Raw genomic sequence first — 12,906 nt, 5'->3', positions numbered from 1 at the left:
GCAGTACCAAATGTTCAGTGAAACCAAGACACTTTGTTTTGATTTTTCGGCCTATTTCTACTTTTGGGGGCCATTTAAAAATCTGTTTAATGTTTCCAATAATTAAATTATTGTTAATAACAAGATTAGTACTTAATTTAGGCCATTGATTTAAATTATTGTAAAACTGTTAAGATGAAAAGGTACAGTTTTTATAAGTTAATGGAAGTAATTAATTAATAGAAAAGTACAACTTTATTCAAAGAATAACTAAGGAATAAAATTATCTCACAGTGGACTTAGGTTTAACTTTTCAGGTACATATTGTCGATTGGTATAACTGGATATAGAGTTCTCCTGAATGGTTATGTTTAGGGGAAAATGCCTTAGAATTGTGTTGCATCTGAAAATATTATAAAAATTGGGGATTTTTATTAAAAAAATGTAGTTTGCCATCATTATGAAAAATTTCAGATTTCAATCGTGCCAGTGGATTCAAAAATCAAGAAGATGTATTCCCCATTTAAAGTTCTTAGTGGTTTTTCTAGTCTATGAGATCTCAGTGTTGGCATGCTTAAAATGGACACTGAATATATAGAATTAGAAAATTTTGGTAGTGGTTTATTATGTGTTGCCTGCAACACATTTTTTTCAATAAAATTTTGTTGTGAGTATTTTTCAGTATTGAAAATACATTCTCTCTTTCAATTTGTCTTATGATTTCTTTTTCTACCTATTAGTCCACCTAGTTTCTTTTAATAGCACATTTCAAATATGTTTGTTTTTCTGGTTACCTATTTAAGTAACTTACCTAGTTTTATTACCTAAATAATAAAATTTTGTTGCTGGCTTATCACATTTTCTGAACTTACAATGTTAAATTAAGTTTTCTCTTTATTGTGTTTAATCATTTGTTATTTTGCAATAGTTTACTCTTAAATTTAATTTCTCCCTCATTAATGCATTCTTATTATTGTTACCTTTTTTAACTCATTTTCAGTTTTAGTTAAAATTATCAGGAATCTTAAAATTTTTTCATGTCTGTTGGAGTGCTGAAAAAAAAAAAAATGTTTATTTGTACAAAGTTTATGAGGAAAGTCTTCTCTCTTTATTGCATGTTGCCTTTCTTTTCCATTTTGATTTTATAGCTTTACTATAGCCTTGGTGAAAATTATTCTAAAAAACTGAATAGTTTAGTCTTATTTTTCATTAAGTCTAGACTATTTCATTCTGCTATTCTTGATATCAAATGCTATTAATTTCTTCTTCTTTTTAATTTTTTGTTATTTTTTTATTTCAGTGTTTATTTAGAAGAGTATAAGAAAAACGCTGATCCATTTGCAAAATTAAAAGTAGTGAAATTACAAAATTCATTAACAATCTGGGCTAAGAAAGAAAATATTACTTTGAGTACAACTACAGCAGCCATGAGGAAAAGAGAAACTAAAGTTGTAACTAGAACATTTCATAAAGCAGGCCTTGTTGTACCATATAATAAGAAAACAGAGCTTGGTTACCGTGAACTTGCTGAAAATGATGGTATTTATATTTTTTATTTAATAAGTTTTTAACTATGTGTAATTTGAGAGTATGAGGTGCTACCCAAACGTTTGGGGAATTTTACCATAAAAATAAAATAGCGTACCATAACTTATAATTTCCACTGTCTCCTTCAAAGTAATCCCCTTGGGCATTGATACAGTGATTCCAGTGTTTTTCCCATGATTCCATGCATCCCTGGAAGTCTGCAGGTGTAAGTCTTCGAAGCACTTTCTGCGTTTCTTCCTGAATCTCCTCAATTGTGTTAAAACGACGGCCTTTCAATTGAAATTTTATTTTCGGAAAGAAAAAAGTCCCACAGGGCAAGGTCAGGCGAATAGAGTGGGTGGGGAATCACTACTGTCTTTTTGGAAGCCAAGAAATATCGAACGGCTAGTGATGTGTGTGCGGGTGCGTGTTCACGGTGCAGAACCCAGCTGTTGTTACCCCACAGATCTGAACGTTTGCGCCTTATGCTTTCATGTAACCGCTTCAAAACTTCACAACAGAACATTCCATTGACAGTTTGACCAAGAGGAACAAAATCCTTATGGATAATGCCTTTGATGTTGAAAAAACAATCATCATGGACTTCACATTGCTGGGAACTTGGTGTGCTTTTTTTGGGCGCGGTGAACTTGGCGACTTCCACTGCAACGACTGCTGCTTAGTTTCAGGGTTATACCTGTACACCCATGTTTCATCACCGGTTATGATGTTGGAGATGAAGCTTTTGGGTCATCTTGCTGAATTTTTCAATTCACTACAGACAGCTATGTAATTTTGTTTCTGGTCGTTGTTCAACAGTCTCAGAACAAATTTTGCAGCAATGCGTCTCATGTTCAAATTGTCCGACAAGATGTGTTGTACGGATCTGTATGACATTTGTACGATTGCACAAACATCATGGATTGCTTGTCTACCATCTGCAACAATAGCCTCTCGCATTTTTGCGATTTTTTCCGGTGTTGCACTTGTTGATTGTCCTCCTGAACGCTCATTGTCATCAACTGTTGTTCGTCCATCTTTGAATCGTTTGTACCACAAAAAAGTTTTACTTTTACTCATAGCATTGTCACCAAATGCTTACACAAGCATGCGATGGGTTACTGCACCAGTTTTTTTAAGCATGAAGCAAAATTCGATGCAGGTTCTTTGCTCTTTAAAATCTGCCATTTAGAACTTTGCCAAAGCAGTAAAACACAACGTTACACAACCGCACGAAAGTCAACAATGCAGCCTCTCACCATCACAGCTGTTGGAACACTGATTCACAAAGAGTACTGTTAGCCACATCTAGGAGCAGCAGGTCGTACTAGCAATGGTTCGCACGCGAAATTCAAATTCCCTGAACGTTTGGGTAGCACCTCGTATATATTTACTTTCGTTGAATAAAATATTAAAGAATTGAAAACAAAAAATTTTAAATTAAAATTTGACCAAAATTTTAAAAAAATGCAATTTTGAAGAAAGAATGAATTACTATGGAAAGAACAATTTAATTTAAAGAGATATAAGCAGGCAAGCTCTCCTTTTTTACATCTTTCTTTTCTCTTTTTAGTTAGTTAAACAAAAATAAGTATATATTTCAGAAATTGTGTACGGTGAAATTACCAAATTCAGTGACATTGGAAAACATCGTATTATTAAAGAAAAGGTGGTCTTTAAATAGAGATTTTTAGTCTAATAACACTGATAGACAAAAAAAAAATTAATGTTTCCCTAAGCGTGATACCATTTCTTGAATTGCATTTTTTTGTTCATTAAAGATCTGTAAATACAATTTTCCTATCTTTCTTAGTTTTAAATAAATTACGCTTCAAAAAAAATTAAGGGAAAATATCATTGAAATCTGTAAAATTTATAATTTTGAATGGCCATACTTGTGTTAGAATGATTTTGCTGATGCTTTTCTTTTATAAATAGCCTCAGGCACATCTCAACATAATGTCCAACAGTAATCGGCTAGCATGTTAGTATTCATTCCATTTTCCTTTATAGTAGCTTTCCATCACCGAAATATCTTGATGGAAACATTTACCATGTTTGTTCGTCACTTATGTTTTTGAGGTTGTCGGGGAAAAAAATCCAGATGTGAGTGGAGGTAATGTATTTTCAAAGACATATTACATCCCACAGTTCTGTATGAAGTAAGAAGTTGATTAACAATATTGTGGTAATTGTCGGATTTTTGTTTGCTGATAAAATTTTTGCAAATGTGTTTAAATAAAGCCCAAGCTGCAGTTTCTATATCATTTAACATTGAGTTAAATACATCATCTTTGACCAACTCTCTTATTTGAGGACCAACAATTATTCCTTCTTTGATTTTTTTTCACTTACATTCGGACATTTCTACCTGATGTCCAAAAATCTGGGACTATCCTTCTTCATTGCTTTTAAAAATTTTTTCATTAGTTCTAGCTTGATATGGAGAGGGGATACAAATATTTTTTTGGGTTCAACTAAGGGCTCATGAATAATATTTTTCCCATTTGGAGTTGTTATCTCTTTTCTTCCACTCTTTGGTAATAATGTTTATCCCTAGCTCAGCTGTCCCATTCACAAGGAAAACACATGTACTTAGTATAGCCTAACAAAATAGCTATAACTTTCAAATCACCACATATGTTCCAGCTATGTTTTTTGTAATTTATTTTTCTAGAATGTCTTTCATCACATCCTATGTCTCTTTCAAATTAATACCATAAGTGATTGGTATCCAAGGATATTAATTACTGTTGTGCAGTAACCACTTTTAAACTATACTTGGACGAATCTATGAAAAGGCACCAGTCCTCATGTTTATGAACTTGTCCTAAGTGCAACATAAGTTGATCAATATTTGTGCAATAAACCAAATTATTTTCATCAATAAAGTACTGAGAATGTCCTTTTTTTGGCTTTGAATGCCTGAAATTTTTGTATTTTTTTTAAAAGTAAATTCCAACCTTGCAGTCTTGATCCTAACAGTTCAGCTTGATTTTTTGATAAATTTAAATCCCTAACCAAGTCATTTCTTTAATTCACCTTGTGATGTAAGATGTGGCTTATTGGAAGATAATTCAAAATCAAAATCATTGTTGACTTCTTCAGTAGTGACTGATTGCAGTTTGCAATGAAGGATATTCTACAGTATGTTTAGATTTTTTAGAAATTCCAGACACGCTTGTTAAACAAAAGTAACAATCAATTACATTATCCTTTGGTTCATGCCAAACCATAGGTATACCAAATGGCAAAGCCTTTCATGTACTTTTCAGCCTCTTAAATATATGCAGAACAGTTAGTGCATACTATATGAGGAGACCATGTCTTACTCTGATCCAATTTTACTCTGAAAGTAAAAATGATATGCTTTTTTAATTAAAGGTGTAATGTTTTTTTGTGTTTGATTTTACGGTAAACTCACCACATACATAAGAAAAGGCATCCACATCATTTACACAATTTCAAGGCATTATGACACTGCATTGTTAATAAACTTAAGACAGCAATAAGACTGAACAAAATTAATTCATTCCTAAATCCAGTGCTTAATACAAACAACACAGCTCAGCTACATGCTTTGGACCTGCACAGACATAATTAATCTTGTCCGTGAAGGCTCACTCTTCAGTATTAGATATGATTTCATTATATGTGTCTATGATATGATTTAATTCTTTGTCTAGTACTGTTTATTTATAGCTTACAAATTTTGTTAACAAAGTTAAACAATAAAAAAAGAGCTAACAAAATACGGGTAAAGTACTAACTGTATGTTGAAAAATGAAAAAAAATCCTTTAATTAAAATTAAAAAAATTTTCAAAAATGGTGGGTGATAGAAAGATTCTGAGTTTATATTCATTTTCAGCATCAACAAACAGATTAAAATTGTGTATCGCATGTTAGAAAACAAAAATATATTTATCAGTATAATCGGATTAACAATGTATGTAATTTATTTTTGAAGATAAGGATTTAAGAAAAATCTCTTTTGTGAGGCCTTATACAGATGTTTAACATCTAAGTAGAGAATATTTTTAAATAGTTTAACACCTAAATTTTCCCAAATAACTCATAAATTTATATATATGTTATGCTCTGTAAAATTGCAAAAAATCAATTAAAAACAATAAAGTCAAAGATTGATAAAAATATATTTCCTGTTGAAACAAATCTTTATTTGAATAGTATGTTAGATTTTTTAAATAGTGTATTAATTTTTTTAATATTGCCTGGTGCAGATGTCAGTAGTCTGGATAGTTGGATATCAGGAAAATCACTCGTTCAGGTAATCAGCGTCCTACTGTATATAAATTTTGGAACTTATTTATTTCACTGTTATGATTTTATTCTCTTCTTATAAAATCATAAGAAAAAAATGGTTGTCTTGTATCTAACATTGGTGTGATATTTTGTTCTTGATAATGTATTTTGTATAAACCCAAGTATGAGTTTACAGTATATGTATGTAATCTAATTTCTTGGTAATTCTGTTTCAGCTACATTAAAAAATATATTGAAAAATATAGTCGACAGTAAAACAGAAGAAGAACGTAAAGACCATTTTTCAAAATTATATCCCATCATTACTTTTGCTAATATTGCTAATGATGAGTGCGACTTTGGTACAAGTTTAGAGCTAGCCTTAGATTTATTTAGTTTTGGAAGTCCTTTGCTTCATGAAACCATTAAGCGATTAATGACAACATCTTATGAACTTCTTGGAAAAAGTGAATTCGCTACAATTATTGAGGTAAATACGTTTAATTAATAGCTTCACATAGTAATCCATGTTTTGTTATTTGCATTATATACTATGTTTTCCAGTATTGAGCTTTAACTTAAGTCTTACTTTTGTCTTAAGTTTTGCCATAAATTTAGCTGGATAACATCATAATTAGGTGCTTATTATCTTGGAAAATGAGTCGTAGTTTATATAAACGTTTTTCATTTAGTGAAATATTAGGTTACAACTTGTTGAACAATAAGTGCAGCCCAGAAGATTCAGTAGGTTTTTAATAATTACTTTAAATTCCGGCATGCTTGGTGAGATTTGGGAGTCAAAAATATTATTTAAAGTTTAAATTGGAGACTAATTTATATGAGGGTAATTCAGATATAAAGAAGAATTTATTTAGATAGCTAAATTGATATTAGATGAAATTATAAATCAGTTACCTAATTTTTCTACATAGTCTGAAATATATTTTTTCCATTGGTTAGGTAGCTTCCTGATCCCCTCATAAAAATACAAGATGCTGCACACCAACTGCGGCATCGTCTTTGAATCTTTCTCCTCTTAAATCCTTTTTCAGCAAACCAGACATGTTGATAACAAGTCTCTACTGTTAAGGTGGATGTTCAAGAGATGTCTAATGGATTTTAGTGAGTTTATCGCGAGTCTGAGTTGCTGTATGTGGCTGTATATTGTGGAGAAGGAAGATGTTGCAAATTGGTTGCCAGCATTGTTTGTTGCAATAAACAGTCCTGATGTCATCAAACAACTGGTGGTAGTTTACCACGTTTCCCATCCTTTGTGCAGGAAATCGATCAGCAGCACAACTTTTGAGTCCTAAAACACAGTTGCTAGGACTTATCCAGTTGACAAGTGTTTCTTGGCCTAAATCGATATCCCCCTTCTCACTTTTCCACCACTTCAAACTTATTCTCTTGCTTTCTGGGGTGTAGTGATGGACCCATGTTTCATCGCAGATCACAATAAGGTCCAAAAATGTCTTTTCTTCCTGAGAGTGATTCAGAAGCCGTTGGCAGATGTCTTTTCAGACATTTTCTATGCCTCAGTGAGAAGATGTGGAATCTATCTCTCTGATACTTTGCTGTATACAATGTTTGACTGCTTTACACTCCCAACACTTATTCTGACATCTGATGCAATTTCAGCTATGGTTATGTGACGGTCACCTTCCACATGATCATAAATGGCCTGAATGTTGTCATCATTAATGTGACGTTCATGACTTTCATTCTCCACTGCATCATGGCCACTTCAAAATTTTTTGGTCCAATCAAGCACTTGAGTTATTGACAGGGTAGCATCTTCAAATTGTGCTTGGAGTCCAATTAGAATTTCAGAAGATTTGACACCTTTGTTGGCAAGAAATCTATAATTCATTGCACAATGAACAATATGGTACCTCTTGCTCAGACATTTTGCTGCTGATATGGAAACGTGACCTATGGGCAAGGCTGAGCAGTTGCTTCTCTTCACACTTATCCAACTACCTATAGCACCTCACCACATTCACTTCTTCAGTCCATGTAGCAAAATTATGGTTTATACTTGAATGACCCCTGTTTATATCAACGTTAATTTTTTTTTTAAATTGGTTAATTAGAATATAAATTTAAGCATTAGGAACATGAATAATTTAGCTACATATTTTTATATAATTATTTGTTACTGTTATTATTATTTTATAAAAAAAAAATAATAAGTACATTAATTGTGCTCTTTGACAAAGCGTTTTTTTAAAATCTTCATTTTCTTGCCAACCATGAAGTATTTCAATAACACCATATTTAGGTCTCGCTTTACTATTGTTTGTCATCCAACTTTTAAGACATTCGTATTTTTATTAAGTACAAATCACAAAATCTATTACACGATCACTCATTTAGAGATTGATCCATCTTTATTGGTTGACTCAAACTCTTGTCCTTCAGTGAATACTCTGTTTAATTTTACTATTTCTTTGTGTTACATCTGTTTTATGTAATAATATGTTTTCTCTGTTTCTTCATTCTGTCATTTAAAAAATTCATATTCAGTGCCTGATTTATGTTTTTGTTTCTTTTTCTGATTAAATTTGGCATATCCAGTCTTTGGTCTCCAAAAATTTACCGCAATCCTTGCTTTAATTGTGTCTTGATGTCCAAATTTCACTACAGACGGACATCTTGAAATCGACATTATCTTATATAAATTTAATAATGTCTCCATTTCAACTTTATTTTTTAATATGTTTTATTAATGCCATTTAGTTCATTAAATTTCTAATAAGCGAAAGAAAAATTTCTATAAACGTTTTTTATTGTTTTTTGGACCAAGAATTTCTTTTTGAAATGTCAGTAATATTTGTGAAAACCCCCGATACCCAATACCCAAAATATTAGCCAATCGCATACTTTCCAGTTACAGCTGTGGTGCTGCAACAACATATGTACTTATAGATGTTAAACTGTGATCTGAGAGCCCATTTTGGGAAAACTTGTTCTGATGGTTTCAGGGAGCATCAAGGGATAGTATACTTCAAATGAGAATGTATGAAAACATAATAAATGTTTTAGTAATGATGTTGCGCTTAATATTTTGATGAAATTATATATTAATAATGGAAGTAAAATTATTCCAATATAATCATCTAGTATAGTTTTCTTGGATTTTGTATTAAATGTGAAGTCTTCTAAATAAGGAAATAGGTGTGAAATCTTTTTGATTCAGATAACATATTTTGATTTTGTGTTTTATGAAGCAATACAGTTTTACTATTGTTAATTTTTAAATTGTTATTTTAAAAAAGTGAACTTATTCTGGTTTGTTTTTTTTTTAATTATTCATATTTTTTTTCAGGCCCATTTGGAAGACAGGAAGAAAGGTTCTAATTTAAGTATCCTTAATAAGACTTAATTAATATTTAAGTGTAAAATAAGGTATAGTGTGACATATAAATAAGTGTTATTAAAATAAGTTACTGAAATCTCCTCAAAATTTCATAGGTTCGTTAGTATTTATTGTAATTTTTAGAAAAATGGTTTATATTTACTTGAGCTCTTTTTTAATTAATTTAAGTGATAAAAATGGAAATGTGGGGTAATTTTGCGACACTTCTGCATTTTGAATTTAATTTTTAGTCATTCTGAAATAATCTTGATTACAACTAATTGATTTATGTAGCTATCTAGCTGAATAACTGATTTAGTACTATTTTACATGTAGCAAAGCATTATGTTTTGTTGACATTGTTTCTGTTGGTAAGAATTACAAATTTTAGTAATTGTTTGTAATTTTTTCTATTATTTATTGTTACTGTTTTCATATGTATTACTTATTTGCATTAATTTCTCAGATTTTGTTACAGGTTTCTCTATATTTGCTTTTACATTCTGTTCCTACTTTCTCATTTAACATCTGTGTTTAATGTACCACATCTGTGCAATGTCTAGGATATTATAAGTGGTAATAGCTACTTATTAATATCCAGTTCAACTGTTAATTGGTGTGGAGCCATTGATTCTGTAAATTTTATAATCTGATAAAAGTCCCGAATTGTTAAAATTTCCAGTTTTAATTTTTATTATAATTTAATATTAAGTATTTTTGTTAATGTTTCATGTTTTATTAGTGAAAGATAATTTACTGATAAAACATTTTTTTATGTTATATTTTTCTTTGTATTTATTTATTTGTACATTAATAATAACAGACTGATGCCAATAATAATCTTTATGATTATAAGATTTTATATGAAAAATGCCTTACCTGATTGGGAATTGAATCTGAAATATGTAGATAAAAAGCAGAGATGCTACCACGCTCTATCATAAAGATCAGCAAAATAATAAAATAGAAATCTAAAATAAGATATTAATTGTTATACAGTCTTCCTCAGTACATACTTTAAAAAAGTATTTCTACCCATGTTTACACAAAAAAAAATTGTTAAATTGTACTTATTTTTTGACCGCCAAAATAGAAAGTTTAGTCTAACATTATGGCTGCAGTGCTAGTTATATTTGTTCTATACAAGCATTTATAGTAAAGCATCTTATTCTTCCCTCAATTTCCCTGTTGTGTAAGAATGTATTCTTTGTCTCTTCCATTAAAATTTTATGTCGTACTGAGTAATTCTAAAATTAAATTCTGATGTTTTAAGGATTAAATTCATACCGGACGTGGTTGACTTGTGCATCATTTGAATATAAATGTCACAAATAATCCTTTAATGATTGACAGATAGCAGTAGAAGAGGCAAAAGGTTACAACAAATAGGTATCTTGTAACACACCATTTGAAACATGAGTGCTGGACAATGGAGACTTGTTGTAACACATGGAAATTACAAGTGTTAAAAATACTGTAGCCAATATGTTAAAATATAGTCTAAAATTTTTGATTTGGACTATCCAGTCGCTTTGTTATTTTTTAGTTAACAATTATTTTTTCTTTAGATTTTTATAAATACTTTTTTCTAAAGATATAAGTATTGATTTTTTGGTTTTATAGATTATCTTTTTATTCTTTTTTTTTTATTGTTGATATCTTGTTTTTAATATTTCGTTATTTATTTTAATTTCTGTTTTGTACTTATGCATACTTGTACTAATTTTTGTCTTAACTACTATTGAAATGTGTATGTCTAGTTTTAGATTTTTTTTAACTGTCCTTGAATTTGTGCAAGTAAAATTTTATTCTTTTTATGTCTTTTATTGTTTAGCAGTTCGTATTAACGTCATAATTAATTGTATGGATTAATGTGTGTACAGGTGGGCGGGAAGTCCTTTTACGCTAGTTATGAAATTATAAGGATAGATGCAGCTTACCTTCCATGGATCTAAAATATCTGTTTGGCTTCTACCATGTTCAAAGCACAACTGTATGTACCTTCATGTCCGGTTGTTAACCGCAGTAGCGTATCAGGGGTGATCACTTCAAATGCTGACCAAACAGCATCTTGGAGCTGCTCATTGCTGATGTATCTGCATTTTTGGATTCTTCTTTTTCAAAAATGCAGAGTGGATTGTTTGGTGTGTGAGTCAGGGTATCTTGCTGGCCAAGGCAATGGAGCTGGTAACTCTTCTGACCCATGTCTGATCCAGCAGTTCCGAAAATTTTCAGTGAGGCATATGTGGGCATTCAAAGGAAAATGCGCTGAAGCACTATCTTGCAGAAATGTGTTGATATCAGTTATCCCTTTTGGTGTTAATTCTGCAAGCAACCACTTGTCGATCATTCTCGGATAACTGTTGATTAACTACACCGTGAAAATATAAGGATCAAGGAGATGTTCATCCCAGCCCAAATCATAACATGAGGCGGATGTTGTTCAATTTCCTCAAAAAAGCGAGGATTGTCTTTTGCCTACAAAAAAACAGTTTGTTTGCAAGAGCACACTCATCTGAGAACATGACATTCTTTTTATTGTTTGCTCTCGGAAAGCGTTCAAACAATAACTGACATACATAAACATGTCTATCAAGGTCATTGTCACTTAACTTGTTAACTGTGACTGGATGAGAATATTTAACTTGCAAGTCTTTCTGCATATGGTCTTGCATTGTCGATCTTGGAATGCCTAACTCTGCAGAACATTTGTGTGTTGATTCAATCGGTGATCGTTGAATCGATGCCTCTACATCAGCAGATGTCTCAGCTTGAGTCCTTGGCCTCCCACTGCGTGGTGCATCAGAAATAATCCCTGTTACAAAAGCCTTCTTCTCCCATGTCAGTAACCGTTTGCTGTGATGGTGACAATTACCCAAAATGCACAAAGAAGTCATTCATAATGTTCTCCAATGTTTTTCCAGTGTGTAGACGTTGATGAACCCACACACAAGCTAACAAACGCATTTCAATAATGAATGCACGTGTATCCACCATCTTTCCACATTCAACTACAACTAAGGTCATTCCACCATGAATGAATGCACCGGACGATCCCCACCACGGCTTATCCTCCCTACCTTTTCCAGAAGCAGTGAGCGTTATCAGTGTGAGATTGCAACAGTAGAGCCTGATTAAGCTGGATTTATTACAGTATAAAGGGACTTCTTGCCCACCTCGTATTAATGAACAGACATATGTTAAGATGTGTATTGTATTTTTTATACTTGTAAACCGCTATTTATATGAGCAGTATTTCTACCTCTTACTTGATATTAAAATATCCTCTTATACATTTTGACTTATCATTATTTGTTTCCTTATAAATATATTATTTAAAATGATTTGTACATTAATTATATTTCTTTTTTTTGTTGATAAGTTATTTTTTTAAATGTATTTTATAGAATTTGAATTGAATCATGGTATTTTATTGCCGAGTTATTTAAATTGTATTCCGAAATATAATTATATCCAATTAATATGATTACTCGGAAAACCCAATATAGAAAAAACCTATTCTGTTATTAAATTTAACACTTATTAATCTAGGGATCCTGGATAAAATTGTAGACTGCATATCTTTGCAATCTAATGGTTCAATAATATGGGATGCCTCAAGGAATAGCATCCTGAAAATGGTATTAAGTTAAAATACTAATTGCTGAAGCCTTGTTTATTTAATAAACTGGTGTCTATTGATTCTAAAGTTAAATGGACATTAAGATTAGTCACACTGCGTATTAGAAAGTATTTTGAAGAAACTATAATGTTTAGT

At 31.2% G+C, this 12,906-nt stretch overlaps 1 protein-coding gene across 2 annotated transcripts in view; it reads left to right on the top strand.

The window, feature by feature from the left end:
- The window catches only part of Hpf1 (Histone PARylation factor 1), a 37,278-nt gene extending 24,855 nt beyond the window's left edge, over positions 1–12,423 (top strand). For both annotated transcript variants that reach the window (XM_075378571.1, XM_075378569.1), the window contains 3 exons: positions 1,280–1,518; positions 6,007–6,260; positions 9,099–12,423. In XM_075378571.1, coding sequence (XP_075234686.1) covers positions 1,280–1,518; positions 6,007–6,260; positions 9,099–9,155 — 550 coding nt within the window. In that variant the 3' untranslated portion in view covers positions 9,156–12,423. The remainder of the gene's footprint in view (positions 1–1,279; positions 1,519–6,006; positions 6,261–9,098) is intronic.
- The last annotated feature ends 483 nt before the right edge of the window (positions 12,424–12,906 follow it).

This window comes from Lycorma delicatula, chromosome 11 (genome assembly GCF_047948215.1).
Source record: "Lycorma delicatula isolate Av1 chromosome 11, ASM4794821v1, whole genome shotgun sequence".
NCBI lineage: Eukaryota > Metazoa > Arthropoda > Insecta > Hemiptera > Fulgoridae > Lycorma > Lycorma delicatula.
The sequence above is the reverse complement of the archived record's forward strand: the minus strand, read 5'-3'. Positions and strand labels throughout refer to the sequence as shown.